We start from the raw sequence: 21978 nt of genomic DNA on the forward strand, positions 1-21978 counted from the left end.
GATAATGCACAGAGAAAATAAGCAACTGAAAATCAAACTATTAGTAAACATTTGAATTTCTTAACTTTATTATTATTATTATTTTTTTTACAAAAGAACCACCACAAGATGACCTTGTATTTGGATTTTATGTGATATTCATGTCATTGTCCCTTATTTTTTTTTATTTTTTATTTTTTTTGCTTTTTAGGGCCACACCATGGTGTGTGGAAGTTCCCAGGCTAGGGGTCAAATCAGAGCTACAGCTGCTGACCTACGTCATAGCCACAACAATCCCAGATCCGAGCCGCATCTGTGACCTACACCACAGCTCACAGCAATGCCACATCCTTAACCCACTGAGCAGGGCCAGGGATAAAATCCTGCTCCTTATGGATACTAGCTGGGTTCTTTTCCACTGAGCCACAACAGGGAACTCCCATGTCTTTGTCTGTTAAAAATTAGTGAATTTTCTATTCAGATTCTCTCATTTCAAATCGTAGACCTAAAGACATATGATGTAATTGTAAATTATGGCTTAGAATTTAATTTCTTAGCTCTTCTTCTAAGAAATTTTGTGGAAACTACCTTTTAGCCTTATTTTCCAGATCTCACAACCTTGTGATATATGGACTTTCAAGTACCACAATCAGAGTTCCTCCTGTCTTTCCTGATCCAAACACTTTCCCTTTCTTGCTCCTTCCTAAACCTTTTCTTTGACTGTCCCTTTTTTTTTTGTCTTCCAAAAAAAGTTGTCTTCTCATTTATGTTTGGAAGCATTTTATCACTGAATTCTCCAATCTATTTCACTTCTCAGTTAATTAATCAAGACTATCAGTCGTTTTTGTTTCTTTGTTTCCATAAAGGCCACTTGAGTATGTGGCTTTACCACCTCAGCACTTCATTCCTCTTTTACCTTCTGGGTGCCATTGTGTGGACATTGTCCAGTGGACCACTTCTGTGAAGTTTCAGCACTGCTGTGATTATCATGTGTTGATACTCATGCAATGAGATTCATCTTAGCTCATTATTGTGAATATTAATAAGTTGGTGTGTGCATGCATGTGTCTTTATACTTGTATTTTCATGTTATTTTTGTCTGAGAATAAGCTGACAACATAAATAAATAAGAATATTTCATCCTTTCTACAAACATATTCAACTGAAATTGACTTTTTCATTCAACATCGACATTTTAAAGTTACTACTGAATTGTTTTTCATCTCATGGTAAATTCTCTCAGCTTTATGTAAGATGATTAAAACTGGAGATATTTCTTTCTGTGTAATCACAAAATTGGAAATAATCTGAACATTACGGAAAGGAGGATAAAGATTTCTTTTTGTAAAAAAAGGGTTTTTTTTTAAATGAAAAGATATGGGATATCTTTAATCATTTATCCAAATGCTAACTTATGGATGCACAAAGGAACTCATTAGCTTGAGAAGTTATTGATTGTATCTACAACAGGGCAAATGTCTGAATGAAACTTCAAAACAAAACCATAAAAATCCTACTGTCATATTGCAGTATTTGGAAATGGCATAGATTTTTTCCCCAATCAGTTTTCAGGGGTTTGACAATGAGTGGGGCATCCTTCAGTTTATGTGCTTCTTTCCTCAGGTATTGGAAAAAAATGAATGATGAAGGAAAAAAATGCAAGTTCTCAAGATTACTTTATTCTACTGGGTTTTTCTAATTGGCCTCACCTTGAGTTAATTCTCTTTGTAGTTATTTTGATGTTCTACTTGATGACATTGATAAGCAACTTGTTCATCATTATCTTGTCATACTTGGACTCCCATCTCCACACTCCCATGTACTTCTTCCTCTCAAACCTGTCTTTTCTGGATCTCTGCTATACCACCAGCTCCATCCCCCAGTTGCTGGTCAACCTCTGGGGCCCAGAGAAAAACATTTCTTATGTTGGGTGCATGATTCAACTCTATTTTGTTCTTGCATTGGGAACTGCTGAGTGTGTGCTACTGGTGGTGATGTCCTATGACCGTTATGCAGCTGTATGTAGACCCTTGCATTACACTGTCCTCATGCACCCTCGTTTCTGCCATCTGTTGGCTGTGGCTTCTTGGGTAAGTGGCTTTACCACCTCAGCGCTTCACTCCTCATTTACCTCCTGGGTACCCCTGTGTGGACATTGTCAGGTGGATCATTTCTTCTGTGAAGTTCCAGCACTGCTGCGACTGTCTTGTGTTGATACCCGTGCTAATGAGCTGACCCTCATGGTCATGAGCTCCATTTTTGTGATCATACCACTTATTCTCATTCTCAGCTCCTATGGTGCCATTGCCCAGGCTGTGCTGAGGATGCAGTCAACAGCTGGACTTCAGAAAGTCTTTGGGTCATGAGGAGCCCATCTTCTGGTTGTATCCCTGTTTTTCATTCCAGTCATGTGCATATATCTCCAGCCCCCAACAAGAGGTTCTCAAGATCAAGGAAAGTTCATTGCCCTCTTTTATACTGTTGTCACACCTAGCCTCAACCCTCTAATCTATACCTTGAGAAACAAAGATATAAAGGGGGCAGTTAAAAGATTAATGAGGTGGGAGAGGGAGATGTGATGGATCACCTGTTTAGCAGCTTTTGTTTGAAGAGTATTATCTATCTTGGAGGGTTCTTCTGGTCCTTTGAGACTTTTTTTTTTTTTTTTTTTTTTTTGTCTTTCCTATGGCCGCACCTGCAGCACATGGAGATTCCCAGGCTAGGGGTCCAAATGGAGCTGCAGTTGCCAGCCTACACCAGAGCCACAGCAACGTGGGATCCAAACCATGTCTGCGACCCACACCACAGCTCACGGTGATGCCAGATCCTTAACCCCTGAACAAGGCCAGGGATCAAATCCTCAACCTCATGGTTCCTAGTCGGATTTGTTAACCACTGAGTCACGATGGGAACTCTGAGACTTATTTTTGATCTATAACCCAGCAAGTTTAGAAGAAAAGTTCTGCTCCAAATTTGTTGTTCTTTTAATTAAAAGAATTAACCAATTGGTTAACCAATTAACCAATTGGTTAATTCTGGACTATTATCTAGAGATAAACTTTTTGATGTGTACCACTTTAATCTATTCAATATTTAGTGTCTATAGAAATTAGGCAGTGGGTTTTAAAATCAATACACTAATTTATAGAGCAAATATTAGTAACTATAGAAAGAGAGGGGCATACAGCAAAGACTTCGGCTAATGGAGTTTTTGGTCATTAATAGCCATTACATTTACCTAAATGGTAAAAATTTTTTGGCTGGAACACACTTTTTCCAAGATACTACATTACATGAGTGTTTTGTTCTGTGGGCCTATATATATATATATTATAAAGAATTGCCTGTTCTAAATGGTTCATTCATTCATCCATTCCTTTATTTATCTACTTATTCATTCATTCATTCATTCAATTCATTGGCTAAATATCTTCTAGATTGTTGGCTTGGTAACATAGATGAATTTTTCCTGAATAGAACTCACTCTCTAGTGGTGGAAATGATAGTGTTAAGATAGAAAATGAAGTATCTGTATAGGACTTAGTTTCCAATGGGCACAATGCTAATAAATTAATGTATCTTTAAAAAAATCTAAAACAAAAGAAGTTTGGCCAAAACCTTGAAAATAAATACCAGATGGTAATTTCTGCAGGAAGGCAATCTCATTACATGAAATAAAACCAAACAAACAGAACAAGTTTAATTTCCTTTAGTTGAGTTAATGACAAGGATATCGTTTAAATTTAAGGTACCTTAAAGCTTTTCTTTTTAAATATCATTAGTCTTTGATGTGTAGCATGAGTTTTTTTTTTTTAATGTAGAACAGAAAATTGGACCATATTTTTTAAAGTTACCATTCCTTATGGTAGATAATGACCAAAAAAAATCACAGCTATGAGAGATTCTCAATTAATACAGCAGATATAGGCTTCTCTTTTCCCTCTACTTTTTCAAGGTAGTTAGAAGTATATGGATAGTGGGAACAATTTCTAACATTGTGATTTATAGACTGCTAATTCATGAGAACTTGTAAACTGGGAACAATCATGTTAAATAATGTTAGAGGATCAAATATCTGAAGCAGTTAATACCAGGCTCTGAAAACAACTTGATTCATCTAATGGATGTCTTAAAAACTTACCCATTTTTATACATGGATGTCTTCTTCTTATTGAATTCTAAGTGGTATTTACATATTCTTGACTCAAGTCCTATGTCAGATAAATGTTTTATAAATGTCTTCTTCCAGTCTGTGGTATGCTTTTATTTTCTAATAGTGTCTTTCAAAGAGCAAGTTTTTAACTTTAATGAAATATGCATTGTTTCTCCAAAAATCATACTGGCATTTTGATTGTGGTTGCATTGAATTTGTATACCAATTTGGAAAGAGCTGACATCTTGGTGATATTGAGTCTTCTGATTTAGGAACCCAGTATATATCTCTATTTAATTACATCTTTTTAGTTTCTCTCAGAAGGATTGATGTTTTTATTATACAGATTTTGTACCTATTTGGCAAAATTCATCCCTAAGTATTTAATGTTTTCGAATGCCATTGTGAATGACATAGAAGTACAATTGATCTTTGTATATTGACCTTGTATCCTGTGACTGCTAAATATGCATTTTATTTCTGGTAGACTTTTAATAGATTTTTAAAGATTTTCTGAGTACATGATCATGTCATTCATAAATAAGGACTTTTATTTCTCTCTCTCCAACTGTTATTTCTTTTATATTGCTATGTTACTCTGTTGCACTGGCTGTGATTTCCAGCTTAATGTTGAATGGAAGAACTGGGAGCCAAAATGCTTGCCCTAATCTTAAGGGGAAAGTATTGTCTTTTACTAATAAATATATTAGCTATGCGTTATCTGTGTCCTCTACCAGGTTTAGGAAGTTGCATTTTTTTCTTGCTTTTCTGAGGTTTATCATGCAAGGGTATGAAAATTCTGTCCAACATTTTTTCTGCATTTTGTGAGATGATCTGATAGCCTTTCTTCTTTATTCAATTAATACAGTAAATTTCATTGGTTAATTTTTGTAAATTAAAATAACCTTGTCTCCTGAGGGAAAAAAACCTCTTGATATAATATATTGTTCTTTTAAGGCCATTCTGGACTTCATTTGCTAATCTTTTTTTGGTAAGAGTTTTAGTGTCTATAATCACGAGCAATATTAAACAGTATTTTTCTTTTCTTGTGATGTATGTGTCTAGTTTCTGTACCAACTTAATGCTGGATTTATTACATGACTTGGCGAATATTCCCTTCTCTATTTTCTGAAAGAGTTTGTTTAGCATTGGCATTACTTCTTCTTAAATGTTCAATATAATACTCTTGTGGATATATAAGTCCATAGTTCTTTTTGTGGGACCATTTTAGATTAAAACTTCAATTACTTTCATTGTTATAAAAGTATTAAGATTTTTCTATTTCTTTAAGAATCTGTTTTGATTATTTGTATCTTTCAAAGAATCTACTGATTTCACCTTTGTCATCAACTTTATTATTCATAATATTCCATTATTGTCCTCCTAATGTTTGTAGGATTCCTACTGACCTCCATTTTATTTCTGATCTAGTAGTTTATATCTCCCACACTTTTGTGTGAATCAGTCTAGATAGAGATTTGTCAGTTTCATATTTTATTTTCAATAACTTTGTATTTCACAGATCTACTTTTATATTTACCATTCCCTTTCCTTTGCTAAATTTTAGTTTAACATCATCTTCCTTTTTTAGCCTTTTAAGGTAAAAGCTTCTGTCATTGATATTAGATCATTTCCCTTTGTTTAAAATAAGCATTTAAATCTATACATTTTTCTTTAAGCACTGATTTAGCTGCATCTCACATATTTTGACATTTTCTATTTTAATTTTCACTTTGTTTCAAAGACTTTTTTTTTTTTTTTTTTTGTCTTTTTGCTATTTCTTTGGGGCCGCTCCCACGGCATATGGAGGGTCCCAGGCTAGGGGTCGAATCGGAACTGTAGCCACCGGCCTACAGCAGGGTCACAGCAACGCGGGATCTGAGCTGCGTCTGCAATGTACACCATAGCTCGCGGCAACGCTGGATCGTTAACCCACTGAGCAAGGGCAGGGACGGAACCCGCAACCTCATGGTTCCTGGTTGGATTCGTTAACCACTGCGCCACGACGGGAACTCCTCAAAGACTTTCTAATTTCCTTTGTGATTTCTTTGACTGAAGGGAGTGGCACAGTTGGTGTTATCATAAAAGAATGACAAAAAACAGATATGAGAAAATAAAGATTCTAGTAAAAGTGATAATTTCCTATAAATCTATAAATATTTGACTATTGTACATCATTTCTATCTTCTATGTAGCTTTTGTGTTGTTCACACAAGTTTAAAGAATTTGTTTTTTCTGAGGTTTTTTTGTTTCTCCCTTATCTGAGTTACAGTTGTCTGTCTTTTCATTTTTATAGGTTTTTGGTGTGGTGCCCTTTTTGCAGATAATACAGTTTTAACTTCTCTTATTTCTGTGTCTGCCTCCCTTGTGGCTGAAGTTGGTCCAGGGGCTTGCTCTAGGCTTCCTGATGGGAGGGATAGGTGCCTGCCCACTGGTGGATAGGGCTGCGCACCAGCTGGATAGGGCTTTGTCCCTGGGTGAGATTAGACGTGGCTGTGTGCCTGGGCTCTTTAGGCAGCCTGTTTACTGATGGGTGGGCTGTGATCCCACTTGGATTGTTGTTTGGCCTGGGGCTTCTCAGCGCTGATGGGTGGGGTCAGGTTTTCCCAAAATGACCACCTCCAGAGAAACACACGCTGATGGATATTCCCATGAGCTTTGCTTCCAATGTCCTTCCCCACAATGAGCCACAGTCACCCCCTGTTTTCCTGGGAGATCCTCCAAGAACTGCAGTCAGGTCTGACCCATATTCCTATGGAGCCTTTGCTTTGCCCTGGGACCCAGTGCACATGAAAGTCTGTGTGAGTCTTTCGAGAACAGGGTCTCCGTTTCCCCCAGTCCCATGGAGCTCCTGCACACAGGCCCCACTGGCCTTCAATGCCAGATGCTCCAGGGGCTCTTTCTCCCAGTGCCTGATCCCTAGGCCTGGGGATTTGATGTGGGGCTCAGAACTCTCACTCCTGTAGGTGAGTCTCTGTGATACAGTTACTTTCCAGTCTGTGGGCTTCCCACCTGGGAGGTGTGGGGTTGTTTATATCATGTAATCGCCCCTCCTACTTCTTGATGTGGCCTCCTTTTTGTCTTCTGGAGTAGGATATCTTTTTGAAAGTTTCCAGTCCATTTGGTTGAAGCTGGTTCAGCATTTGGTTTTAATTTTGTTGTTTTTAGGAGAGAAGTTGAACTCCAGTCCTTCTATTTGGCCATCTTAATCTCATCTGCAAAATAACTCTTTTCTTGAAGTGTTTGATTCAAATATTCCATTCCTTGGGTTGTCGTTGGATCATCCTGGGCAATGATTAGTCTCCTTGCTTGCAGCTGGCTGCTATAGCTGCAGGTAGATGACATGACGTGTGGAGTTGTATCCCCAACCCCAGGGGTGGGAGCCAGGCTGCCAGGGAAAACTAAAGAATTTGTCTTGAGAGTGGAAAATTCTAGTGTACAGTAAAGGCAAGTTTGTAACACGTGCAGGTCATTGTAATCTCCAGAACTAGAAGGCCTTATTGATCAATGGGTGATTTATAGTCTTGGAAGAAGGCATGGGGGACAAACAGCTTAGGAATACTATGCTATTGTATATTCCTTGTGATAAGCAACTCATTACTTGCCCCAATAAGGGCCTTTTTGATTTGTCAGTACCAGAACCATCTTTATTATATTAGATCTGGGAATATATATACATGTATATACATGTATATATATGTATATATATATATTATATGGACTTAAAAAATAATTCTCAAAATAGGCACAACCTTCTTAAGCTTTATCTTCACAGACATCCTTGTTTCTCAAGGTATTGGTGAAGGTATTGACACTGAAGGTGGCAATTACAGAGAAGAGAGTAAGGAACTTGCCCTCGTTTTAGCAATAAAATTTTGTTTGCTGGAGAGATATTTATACCTATAATCTGATATATTGCTGTCTCTATGTCTGTCTGTCTATCTATCTATCTATCTATCTATCATTCATCATCATCATCCCATCATCACCTAACCTGGGGTAGCATAGGAGAAATACATGATCAGGAAATACAGATGTTGAAGGTTTTCTTTTCTCCAGCTCCTGAGTTAGTTAAAAACCTACAGGCTTATGTATCTACACTAGTACTATACTGAACATTTAAGAAGAAGTAATACCAATGCTAAACAAGGTTAAGGTCAAGTTATCACATGCAATGTACCTATGAGAGATGAGAGAATGAGACACCCAATGATAAGGGTTGTGAAGACAAAAGCCTTAAGGGCCATAGTGTCTACACAGTAGTGCAGCATCTGGACCTTGGGTCCAATATGACCATTACCAAATTTGTAAGTACATGATGCCATTTAGTACAAGGTTTTCCAGACTGCAGCTTACTTGTCATATGTCTTGACAGCCAGGTGAATACATTTCACCTTTTCCAGTGCTTGATGGCAAACCTAGATAGGTTATGACCTTTATCTGCACCCCAGATACGACTATATAACATTGAGTGAATGGAGCCTATGGTAAGACACACTTCTAGTAATGAAAAGGTGACTCCCTGACACAACATTGGTTTGAGGAACTGAAAATTTAGAGTTGAAAGCAAGAAAATATTTATATTTCCCAGGAGAGGAAACAGATAAAATGTGAGGGAAATCATGAAAAGAATTAGCTCTAGAGCAGAATAGTCAGAGAAACCTACCAAAATACAGATTTCTAAAGATCTGATATTGTTCCTTTTCTTTTCTCATAGCCTTGTTTTACCTCTTGGGAAGATAGTGAGTGTTGGTGAAAAGGACATGATTGACAACTCCAAAATGAAATGCTCTTAGGGGAGAAGTGCACATTTGAGTAGAAGTCTTAGCAATGAGACATTAAACAGATATGAGATTGGAGATGCACACATTTTTGGGGATGATTATTATGGGTCTTGACTGTGAATACTTACTAACATTGTATGTCTTTTTATTTTGTCAGGTATACGAAAGTGATTTCCAAAATCTGAGTATGTACAAGGGGAAGTAAGCTCAATATTTTTCCTTCTTTCCTTTCTGTAATTGGGGGAGTTTCAAATCTTTCATTTTTCCACTCATATTTAACCCAAGAGATATTTCCCTACATGCCACTGACATTCTGACTTTTATCTTTGGATCAGGGAAAACCAAGATCACTTTAAACAAATGATTAATTCTTGTAAACTTGCCCTTGTGGGATCTAGTCAACCTGTGAACCCAATAAGCTTCTAAATGACCAGGCAATACCTTAGAATACAAATGATAGGGTTATTTTTGATATATCCTTATAATTTGATCTATTCTTTCAAATCTTATGTATTAACATTTATCTCGATTAGATGAGAATGAACAGCTTCTTCTGGCATTTTGATGACCTAGGCCCTGTTCTACCCCAACATCAGTGGTATCATCATATTATAAGTCACTGGTGTGTTCTCACTCTTGAAGTGTTTATTTTTTCCTAATAGCTTATGAAGATGAAAAGAATGGGAAAATAAGTAAATCATATTTAATAATAAACAAATACCAGTGTCTAGAACTCTACTCCACTTGAAGCTCTGTCCATGATAATTTAATAGTTTATAATCTATTCTAATTCACACCCTTGTCAAATAAAATACTCAATTTACCAGAATCCTACAGAGATTAATTAATGTCATTTCTCCCTTTTAATCCTCCACACATGATTTGTGCCTTATGGTCTATGATAATCTGACAAAATGTTTTGCATTGGTTTCATATCATTGAGAATGAATATGGACTCTGAAAATTACCTAAAATCAGCATATATATTTCTTTTTCTTCTTTTTTAAGCACTGTGGAAAATGTTTATATCTTTTTCTTATTGAATGCTTACAACAGTCAAGACCACAGAAACATAAAGACCGTTTTCTGGTACTTCTCTTAAACAGAAAGCAAAATACCCAAATGCTCTCTTAAAATCATACTTTTTAAAATGATATCACTTATATGTGCAATCTAAAGTATGGCACAAATGAACTTATTAAAAAAACTGAAACAGACTCAGAGACTTAGAGAACAGACTTGTGGTGGCCCAGGGGATGGGCTAGGAGTTTGGGATTAGTAGATGCAAACTATTACATTTAGAGTGGATAAGTGATGAGGTCCTACTGTGTAGCACAGGGAACTAAATTATAAATCAACTATAATTTAATATAATCTTATTATAAAATATAATTTTCAAACTCAGATTTTCTTTCTATAGATGGACTATATTAACCAGAAACAATATAAAAATTTAAAAATATTCATTAATTTATAAACTCATCATGTAATGTTTTTTTGTTACAGCAGCAAGTCAATTATTGGATATAGTCTTAATTTCATTTTTTATATACTATAGCAAAACTCTTGATAAGACAGCAAGGGAAATCATTCATAAAAATATTTTGGAAATTTTAAATAGTTACGTTAAGTTTTCAGAGTTTTGGTGGTTACCTTCTGAGTTGTAGTTTGAATGGTATTCAGAGATTATTTTCAGTATTTTGCAGGGCTAAACGTGGCCTTGAATTTTAGAGATGTTAGGCAGAGACAATGAACTCTAATTAATAGTAAAAATGTACAATTTAGTTTTTAATGTATCCCACTTTTCAAATGTCTCATGCTTCTCTACTCTCTCACTTAACACCACCCCTAACAAGTTATTCCTCAAATGTGGCCCTTAGCATGATGAGGAATTGGGGAAGAAATTTTAGGACAACCTGTTCCCTTCCCTACAAAGACAGCTTCATGAGCATGTTCATCAGTGAAGGTTGGTCTGTAGAGTCATTGCTTTCTTTGGGCAACAGTGTATCATGTTGAAGGTATTCCTCAGCAACTGTTGTAACCAGGACAACTCCTTGAAGGACATTACTTACCACTTTGGGATTTACCCTCCCAATGGCTCCAGTCAAGGAAAGCATGTCCCATTATTCTTTTGTTTCCATAAAACTCCATTTGCTCTAGGAGAAGGGGTCTATCCCCTGAGACACTAAATGCTCTAATGCTCTTCCAGCTAAAACCAGATCTTTTAGTAGACTCAGAATTCTCTGCTGTGTAGCATGATAACCATAGTAATTTTCAGACTCTGCTTTCCTAGTGTGATGTGGTAGGTTAGACTCTATGGTACATCCAGCCATCCCTTTATGTTGGTGATGTGAAAGAGATGAAAACCAGAGATCAGGTTGGTCCCTACATAAAGAGGCATCAATTGGTCAAATAGAGGGAATATGATCAGACACAGAAAGGACAGAAGTGAAAGGAGTTGTAGTTGTTTGAGTGTTACTCAAGTGGTAATTTAAGAGTATTAAAGGAGTAACATAAGAGTAAAGTAAGCTGATTAGTGATATGGGGATGGGAAGGGGAAACTCATATCACCACTCTTTCCTCCATCATGTCGTATTTTTTTTTTTTTTTTTGGTCTTTTTGCTATTTCTTTGGGCCGCTCCCGTGGCATATGGAGGTTCCCAGGCTAGGGGTCAAATCGGTGCTGTAGCCACTGGCCTACGCCAGAGCCACAGCAACGCATTATCCGAGCCACGTCTGCGACCTACACCACAGCTCACGGCAACGCCGGATCGTTAACCCACTGAGCAAGGGCAGGGACCAAACCCACAACCTCATGGTTCCTAGTCGGATTCGTTAACCACTGTGCCACGATGGGAACTCCCATCATGTCGTATTTTTGAAAACCGAGATATTTCATTCCACAGTCTGTGAAAACAGTCTTTGATGAGGTCTTTATTTCTCACTCCCTGGTAAAAATAAATTTAACCATAAAGTTCCTATCTTTACTTACATCTGGTAGTTTTATTTTTTTTGTCTCTTATCTCATATCCCTTCTAAATTCTTTAAGAATGCTGAAGGATGGTTCATGCAACAGATCACTATATCCCAAGCTGTACTTTTTGTTTTGTTTTGTTTTTTGTTTTTTTTAGGACCACATCTGAGGCACATGGAAGTTCCCCGGGTTAGAGGTTGAATCGGAGCTGTAGCTGCCGGGCTACACCGCAGTCACAGCAATGTGGGATCCGAGCTGCATCAGTGACCTACACCACAGCTCACGGCAAGGCTGAATCCTTGACCCACTGAGTGAGGCCAGGGATTGAATCTACATCCTCATGGATACTTGTTGGGTTTGTTACCTGCTGAACTACAATGAGAACTCTGAATTTGATATTTTTGTGAGGGCAGGCCAGCTCTTTTGCCCAACTTGTCTCAGTGTGGGTTTGTCTCATATTTCTTCATTTTAAAAGTCAGGCTGTGCATTTTTGGCAGGCATATGACTGAAGTGACATTGTGTCCAGTTTAGAGCAACATGTCAGTAGTCACATACTGTTGGTTTATCTCAACATTGGCGACGGTAATATTGATGACTTGGCTATGGTGATGTCCACCAGGTTTTCCTCTGGTAAAGCCTACTACTTTTCATTTTGTAATTAACAAGTAATTTGTGGGGAGATATTTTATTTTTATTTGATTTTTATTTTTGGCTGTGCCTGTAGCATGCTGAAGTTACATATTTCTGGGCTCTCTTTTCTGTTCCATGAACCTATATGTCTGTTTTTGATAATACCATGCTGTTTTGATGACTGTGGCTTTGTAGCATAATCTAAAATCTGAGAGGGTTATACTTATAGCTGTGTTCTTTTTTCTCAAAATTGCTTTGGCAGTTGTATTCCCATTTATCTTGAGTGTATGTAATTCTTTTGTCAGGTAAAAGGAGTGAATGATGATGGAAAAACTCAATGCAACCACTGAAGGCTACTTCGTCCTGCTAGGTTTTTCCAATTGGCCTCGTGTGGAAGTAGTACTCTTTGTGGTTGTCTTGATGTTTTACTTGATGACATTGACAGGCAACCTGTTCATCATTATCGTATCATACCTGGACTCCCATCTGCACACTCCCATGTACTTCTTCCTCTCAAACCTGTCTTTTCTGGATCTCTACCAGCTTCATCCCCCAGTTGCTGGTCAACCTCTGGGGCCCAGGAAAAAACATGTCTTATGTAGGTTGCATGACTCAACTTTACTGTTCCCTGGCACTGGGATCCACAGGATGTGTGCTGCTGGTGGTGATGTCCTATGACCGTTATGCAGCTGTATGTAGACCTTTGCGTTACACTGTCCTCATGCACCCTCGTTTCTGCCATCTGTTGGCTGTGGCTTCTTGGGTAAGTGGCTTCACCAAGTCGGCACTTCATTCCTCATTTACCTCCTGGGTACCCCTGTGTGGACATGGCCAAGTGGACCATTTCTTCTGTGAAGTTCCAGCACTGCTGCGACTGTCTTGTGTTGATACAAGACAGCTAATGAGCTGGCCCTCATGGTCAGGAGCTCCGTTTTTGTTCTCATACCTCTCATCCTCATTCTCAGCTCCTATGGTGCGATTGCCCATGCTGTGCTGAGGATGCAGTCAACAGCTGGACTTCAGAAAGTCTTTGGGTCATGTGGAACCCATCTTCTGGTTGTGTCCCTGTTTCTCGTTCCAGGAATGTTTATATATCTCCAGCTATCATGAGGTTCTCAAGATCAAGGAGAGTTCATTGCCCTTTTTTATACTGTTGTCCCACCTAGCCTCAACCCTCTAATCTACACTTGAGAAACAAAGAGGTAAGAGGGGCAGTAAAGAGATTAATGGGGTGAGAGTAAGCCTGTGTACTTGTGAAATTAATAGAATAATATCATATGATACCAGTGACCTTCCAGTCCCACTTTTGTAAAACTAAGAATACAGTATGTGACGCTGAGGCCAATGAAAGAGCATAAAACACCTGTATCTGGCCTGGAAGCCAGAGCTAGTGTCTGTGATTATCTGATGATACATCTGTGCCTGCACTGCTGAGATACACTCAGAAGAGATAACTGAGCATGTGTTTAGGGAATATGCTGCACAGGAATGGGTATGAGGGGACGTGAACAAAGACTGGAGCCATCTGTCTGTGTTATTCAATCCATGATAGGTTGCATGAGCTTTGGTGTAGGTTGCAGACGTGGCTCGGATCCCACGTTGCTGTGGCTCTGGTGTAGGCCGGTGGCTACAGCTCCGATTCAACCCCTAGCCTGGGAACCTCCATATGCCGTGGGAGTGGCCCAAGAAATGGCAAAAAGACACAAACACACACAAATTAGATACGGGTCACAGTTGGTTCTTGTTTGGAAGAACATGCCATTCTCCAACCAATAGTTTGCTTAGATTTTGATTGTACCAGAATGCATGCCAGAAAAGTTCCAATGATTCTCGTTTTTCTTACCTGTTAATTTCTTCACTACACAACACTGTTGATTTCTCATCATATTGATTCAGTATCAAGTAACAATAAAATCCTTTATTTGCTTAAAAACATAACTAATTTTTCGATGAAGTTTTAGGTTGAGTATGAATCCTAGAACTAAGTTTATTTTTGTAACTAAGGTACCTTTCCCTTTTAATGATATAGATTCTGAGCATCAGAGAGCTACTTGTTTTGCTTGAAGTAATCAAGTTGCTTTCCATTCTAGAAATATCAATTGTTTCTTTCTCATAATGATTCTTGCACTGTTTCAGAAGGCATTCCTAGCTGTTTTCATCATGCGCCAAATGTTTACATGTTGTGGTTCGTTATTATATCACTAATTTTCTCTTACTGATTCAGGAGGTTCATGCTTATGCTCTTTAAAAGAAATGTTAAGAAACTTATGCACATATTTTGTCCACCTATTTAATTTATTTTAATATTTAAGAATACATTTTAAGGTTTTTAGGTAAATATTCAAACCCTGTATACTTTTTTTGTTAAACAAGACCCACAATGAGTTTTTAAGGAAGCAGTAGCATCTCCATAAGTTGAGGCTGATTGTCTCATGAGACTCCTGCTTGGTCTAAGGTTTATTTATTTATTTATTTATTTGAATTGATTACATTTATTGTTGTACAATGATCATCCCAATCCATTTTTATAGGATTTCCATCCCATGACCCCAGTGCATCCTCCCACCCCCCGAAGTGTCTCCTTTGGAAACCATACGTTTTTCAAAGTCTGCGAGTCAGTATCTGCTCTGCAAAGAAGTTCACTGTGTCCTTTTTTCAGATTCCACATGTCAGTGAAAGCATTTGATGTTGGTGTCTGATTGTCTGACTGACTTCACTTAGCATGATAATTTCTAGGTCCATCCATGCTGATAAAGATGCCAGTATTTCGTTCCTTAATGGCCGAGTAATATTCCATTGTGTACCACATCTTCTGGATCCACTCCTCTGTCAATGGGCATTTAGGTTGTTTCTGTGTCTTGGCTATTGACAATAGTGCTGCAATGGACATTGGAGGACATGTGTCTTTTTGAGTCATGGTTTTCCCTGGATAGATGCCCAGTGGTCTAATGTGTAGAGTGTCTCACTTGGAATGCCCAGTGGCAGTATGCTGCCCACGTAGACATGGCCAATCTAACAGAAAGTGGTGGAATATTTCTTAAGGGACACTGTCATAGGAAATCCACTGATGAATAGTTGCCGAGGTGACTAGCTTGAATGAAAGGGTTTATATTATTACTTTATTCACTTCTTAACACCATTAGAATTTTAGTGTGTGCCACCAGAATAGAACTCTTTTTAATACATTTCCACAAACAGAGCCCTTATGGGTGCATTATTAGCCAAGTGTCCCCTTGGTCTAAGAGCATTAGAAAGAACATGAAAAGTAGGACATAGTTTGCAAGAAGACCCTGTGCCATGATCTGGGGAAGTATGAGACAAGAATGATTTGTCAGAGAAACTCCTATATACCTACTCACTTGTTAAAGAATGTCATTCGATGTCTGCGAACTATCACTTGGAAGTGAAAACGCTCCTCACCAGGTTGCCCCAGGCACCCTTTACATCCTTGTTCCTCAGAGTGTAGATGAAAGGGTTGAGTGTAGGAGTCACCACTCCATAGAAGAGAGCCATGAACTTGGGCAGGTCCCTAGAGATGGAGGAAGGGGGCTGAAGGTACATGCTAATGCCTGGACCATAAAAGAAGAAAACTACAATGAGATGGGAGGAACATGTGCCAAAGGCTTTTTTTCTTCCCTCCGAAGATTTAATCTTAAATACAGCATGTCCGATAGAAGCATAGGAAGCAAGAATGAAGCATAGTGGCACAGCTAACATGAAAATGCAAACCACAGAGAGTGTGAGCTCATTGGAGCCCTTCTCACCACAGGCCGCCTTTATCAGAACGGGAACCTCACATACCAAGTGATCCAGTGTGTTGTGACCACACAGTGGTAAGTGTAATGTGACAGTGGCCTCTGAGACAGCGTAGGTCATTCCACCCAGCCACACAGTGGCCACCAGTAGGATACAGGTGCACCGATTCATGATGAGGGTGTAGTGCAGAGGCTTGCAGATGGCCACGTAGCGATCAAAAGACATAATAGCCAAAAGCAGACATTCTGTGCCTCCCATTATGTGGAAGAAATAAAGCTGAACGGCACAGCCCAGATAGCTGATTGTCTTCTTCGATCGTCCCAGGTGAAAGAGTATCTGAGGGACAATGCTTGTGGTGTAGCACATGTCCAGAAAGGAGAGGTTGGTGAGGAAGAAATACATGGGGCTGTGCAGACGGGAGTCTAAGGTGGACACCAGAATGATGGCTATGTTTCCCACCATGGCCATGGGGTATGTTAGAAGCAGAATAATGAACAGAGGAAGCTCCAGCCAGGGACGATCTGCAAAGCCTAGTAGAATAAACTCTTCTGGATGGCTTTTGTTAATTCGTTCCATTATCTGCAGTTTGCTTCCCCTGTATCAGAGCAGTGGCAGGAAGTGTAGAAAGATTTTGAGAAATGACAAACACAATTGTGTATAGTGGGAGTATATGCATACAATTAAGCATCCATTCATAGAAGATTGGGTGCAGTCACTTTGGTGGGGTTGGGGGAGGATAATTAAAAGATGTGACACCAGGGGACTTAATTTCTCCTCATGACCCTACAGCATAAAGACAGCTACCTTAAGCAAGTAACCGAACCTTTCTGAAATGGAATCTACTACTCTGTGTGATAAAGATGACAATGAGCATGTCCTTGGGCTCTGGTAAGGATTGAATGCCAAGCAGAAGTGACTGTGTTTCAGATGCTCCAAAGTAATGCTCTTTCATCCCTTGGTTTGCAGAAAATACCAGCTAAGTTTATTGGTTCCTACCTTCAGGTGCCCGATAAATAGATGTGGCTGGGTCTTAGGAACCAGATAGGTCTTTTTCAGGATCCCTGCTGCAAGGCCTTACTGAAATGTTAAGAAGAGTGAAAGGGTGGAGTTAGCTCTAGCACAAGGAGGAGGTGGAGAGAACCTAGCCCTAGCCCTTAGTTATCATCTAGATAGGCTTGTCCAGATGCAGGTTGAATTATTACATCATCCCCATGGGGACTAAGAAGGCTTTTACAATTTAAATCCATCTTGGTCATTTAGAATTGAGCAAGAAACTTAAACCCTTAGATGACAGCTTGCTGAAGTATAAACTGAGAGAATTTAGCTATAAATATGTTTCTCCCAACTCAAACATTTGTTGTTGGATGTCCCTTTTCTTGCATAACTACTTCGTTCAAACCAGGCCGTTGATTGTTCATGTCAGAATTCATTATGTATCTTGTAGGAGTTTTTCTTTATCCCGGGGGCTTATCTTGTTTTTAGGTAAGGCCTTGGCCTGTTATCAACAGCTTACTTACTTATATGTAGCTACAAATACGACATTTATGTCCAGGGAACTGGAACAGGAGGAAAGTATTTCCACTGAGGACCAGAGAGTCATTGGTTTAGAGGCAGCAGATTACATTTGGAGGCTGGCAAAGCACAGTTTTCACATACTCTGTTTCTCTGAGTCCTCAAGGCCATTGTGTGAGGTGTCACATCGAACTCCCCTGGGCTAAGATATTATTTTGATTCCAAAATAACCCTAGGTCTGTTGTGCACAGTGAGATAATATAATAATAATTCCAGCTAATCCTTAATGAGCCTTGTGTGCCAAACAGTACAGTAAACCTTTCAGACCCATGAATCATCTAGTACCTATCCCCAAACCTTATGACAAAGGAAATGTTAGTATCTGAATTGTAAGATACTGTTAATCATTCATCCCAGTTGTCTGCTAATGACTAGGGAGGATCTAAAGATCAAAAAGCCATGAATTCCTTAAATGAGGTATTGAGATGGTGAGACTATAAATCCAGTTTTCAAGGTTCCATAGATGTATATTAGCTATACATTAGCTCTAAAATTCTATGCTCGAACTCTGATCTTTTCCATGTCATTCTCCTGGTGTTTCATTACTTTCAATTCTCTGATATCATGACATTTTGTCCAATTTTTGATCTACTTCCAATAATATTCCATCAGGACCTCAGGGCCTCTTTATCTCTGAATTTTTTTTCCTTTGTCCTTGCCCCTAGGCATGCAGACATTCAGAGATCAAAGCTGAGCCACAGCAGTGCCCTAAGCCACAGGACTGACAATGCTGGATTCTTAGCAGATAGGACTCCAGGGAGCTCCTGTCTGTGAATGTTTAAAGTCCTTTGTCTCTCCATCTCCACTAAGGTTTTTCATTCTAGCGTATCCTTTTTTTTTTTTTTTTTTTTTTTTGCCACACCCATGGTATGTGGAACTTCCCAGGCCAGGGATTCAACCCATACTGCAGTTTTGGCCTTTGCCACATCTGCAGCAATGTGGGATCCTGAAGCTGCTGTGCCACAAGGGAACTTCTCTAGTGTATCTTTTTGTACATCATTTTTCATCACACAGCGTATTATTTATATTGACAGAGACTTTTAAGTTATGTGTAGGAAAATGTTATAGAAGAAAGGAAAGGTTTTTATCTGACTTCAAAATGTCTGGATAAAACAGGTGGATGGGTCAATGCATCAGATTTCTACTGCATATTTTAAAAGTTGACATGATTGGATGAAGGCTACACATTTCATTCAGGTATTTAATACCTGTCAGGAATAGTATTTATTCAAATTTACATGCTTTTAAGATGGGTTTAAGTGATAGACTGAGAGACTCTGATTACAAAGAAAAATCCATTGCTTTCTACAGGCAGCAAACTAGTTATTTCCAAAGTTTAGAGAAGACTTCCAGAAATGAAATGCTGTCTGGTTTCCCTATGTATATTTGGTACTCTGATGTACACACATTCCAACCTTCCCTAAGAAGGTTTTTTTTTTTTTTTTTTGTCTTTTTGCTATTTCTTTGGCTGCTCCTGTGGCATATGGAGGTTCCCAGGCTAGGGGTCGAATCGGAGCTGTAGCTGCCGGCCTACACCAGAGTCGCAGCAACGTGGGATCTGAGCCGCGTCTGCAACCTACACCACACATCGTGGCAACGCCGGATCGTTAACCCACTGAGCAAGGGCAGGGACCGAACCCACAACCTCATGGTTCCTAGTTGGATTCGTTAACCACTGCGTCACGACGGGAACTCCTAAGAAAGGGTAGTTTTTAAAGCAAGTATCTTTTTACTTACCTTATGTTGATAACTATAGTTTAAGCAAAAGGAATTATAAAGGAACACATTTGAATTTTTCCAACTGGCCTAGGACAGAGAAATCTGTAGTACACAGATGAATATTTAAGAATGATATTCAGAAGTGTGTATTCCATTCGACACAATGCTGCCCCAAAGAAGAAAGCCCATATTAGGAAGACGACAGTAGGTAATATCAAGAGTGCTTTGCATGTGTGCAGTCTATTATATCCCGGAGACTCTTGGGCATTATTTTCAGACAGCCCGTTAATGCTTATCCCAGATGAGTTAGCAGACAAATTCCTTTGGGACAGAGTTCTCCATGGAAATGCTTCTGGTGTACAATTAGTTATCTACTGAATTGAGGTTGTTAGATATGTTTTAGAATAAACTCATTTGATTTCTCAAAACACTGGAAACTAATTTTACTTGATTATTTTATTCACTTATTATCTTTGTAATGTTTCTTTTATTGGCAATGATTTTTTAAATTGAAGCATCATTGACATCCAACAATACATTATTTTTCAGGTGTAGAGTGTAATGCTTTGACCTTCATATACATTGCTAAATGATCACAGTACATTAACCATCAGTCGCTATACAAAGTTACAATTTTTTCTTTGTGCAGAGATCTTTAAGACTTATTTTCTTAGCGGTTTTTCAGATCTGCAATAGTGACTGTATCACATCAAACCTGTACCACAGAAGTGACCTGAACCACTGCAGTGACAATGCCAGATCCTTAACCTGCCACCTCACAAGGGAACTCCAGGGTTCTCTGTTTTGTTACATGGATCTATGTGTCTGTTTTTGCTTGTTTGTTTTTAGGGCCACACCTATGGCATATGGAAGTTCCCAGGCTAGGGGTTGAATCGGAGCTGCAACTGCTGGCTTATGCCACAGCCGTAGCACTGCTGGATCTGAGCTGTGTCTGCGACCTATACCACAGCTCACAGCAATGCCCCTGAGTGAGGCCAGGGATTGAACCCACATCCTCATGGATACTAAGTCAGACTTGTTACTGTTGATCCACAATGGGAACTCCTATGTGTCTGTTTTTATGCCAGTATCATAGTGTTTTGTTTACGACTGCTTTGTAGTATTGATTAAAATCAGGGAGCATGATGCCTCTGGCTTTGCCCTTAAGATTCATTTGGCTATTCAGGATATTTTGTGTTTCATACAAAGATTTAAAATTACTCATTCTAGTTCTGTGAAAAATGCCATTGGAATTTGATAGGGATTTCATTGAATCTGTAATTGCTTTGGGTAATATTGATATTTAATTCTTGCAGCTCATGAGAGTGGAATATATTTTCATTTATTTGTGTGTTCTTTAGTTTCTTTTGTCAGTGTCTTATAGTTTTCAGTGGACTGGTCTTTCTTCATTTCTAGGTATTTTATTCTTTTTGAGGCGATTGTATATGGGATTCTTTATGTCTGTTTCTGATAATTGTTGGACAGTAATTTTAAATAGGGTTCATTTAGACCAAAGCTAGTTTGAGTAAAAGGATGTGGAGACATTCACGTGAATTTCTTGCATATCTTATTTTGTTCACCTTGTAGAATATCTCCAATAAGATATAATATTTCTGGCTGTACCTAATAAATAAAGGGACACAAAAATAAGTTGAAGAGAGAAGAAAAAACCGGAAGTGGTCTTTCTGGGAGGAGGAATAAAATGACATTAAAGATCCTTTAAAATATTTAATGATTTTCAGAGTTCCCGTCCTGGCTCAGCAGAAACGAATCTGCCTAGCATCCATGAGGATGCAGGTTCAATCCCTGGCCTCGCTCAGTGGGTTAAGAATCTGGCGTTGCTGTGAGTTGTGGCATAGGCCATCAGCTACAGCTCTGATTCGACCCCTAGCCTAGGAATCTCCATATGCCGTGGGTGCGGCCCTAAAATAAAAAGACAAAATAAATAAATATTAAAAAAAAATTAATGATTTTATGATATGAAGACTGATAGCTTCTCTCTCTTTCTCACACACACAAACCCATAACATCCCACATAATAATAGTCCGATTTGTATACGAACATTAAGATTTAAAAGTTACACATACAATCCATGAGTGCATTATTCGAAAAGCAAATTCAAATGTACTGAATAACAGGTACAAATAGATATGTCTCCCTTTGAACATCCTCTTTCCATGGCCCATAATCTCACTATCTTTTCCCTAAAGTAAACTACTAGTATCATATGATGTGTATTGTTCCACTTTACAAGTGTGATGGATATTCGCTGAGAATATCCACTTGCATAAGAGAAATGCAAATCAAAACTACCATGAGATATCACCTCACACCCGTCAGAATGGCCATCATTAATAAATCCACAAATAACAAGTGCTGGAGGGGCTGTGGAGAAAAGGGAACCCTCCTG

General features: G+C 38.7%; 1 protein-coding gene, 1 long non-coding RNA gene and 1 pseudogene across 2 annotated transcripts in view; 2 read left to right on the forward strand and 1 right to left on the reverse strand.

Moving 5' to 3' along the window:
* The window catches only part of LOC110257996 (uncharacterized), an 819260-nt gene that overhangs the window by 638421 nt on the left and 158861 nt on the right, over positions 1–21978 (forward strand). The window lies entirely within an intron of this gene.
* On the forward strand, positions 1605–2558 carry LOC100522446 (olfactory receptor 2J3-like; annotated as a pseudogene).
* LOC146401347 (olfactory receptor 2B11-like) lies at positions 15914–16852 on the reverse strand. The gene has a single exon (XM_084970338.1). It carries the CDS (start codon positions 16850–16852, stop codon positions 15914–15916), a length of 939 nt encoding a protein of 312 aa, XP_084826464.1.

The sequence above is a fragment of the Sus scrofa genome, chromosome 7 (assembly GCF_054392235.1).
Source record: "Sus scrofa isolate SSC_HxYL_T2T_F1_AM1 chromosome 7, Sscrofa_HxYL_maternal_Yorkshire_Landrace_v2.0, whole genome shotgun sequence".
Lineage (NCBI taxonomy): Eukaryota > Metazoa > Chordata > Mammalia > Artiodactyla > Suidae > Sus > Sus scrofa.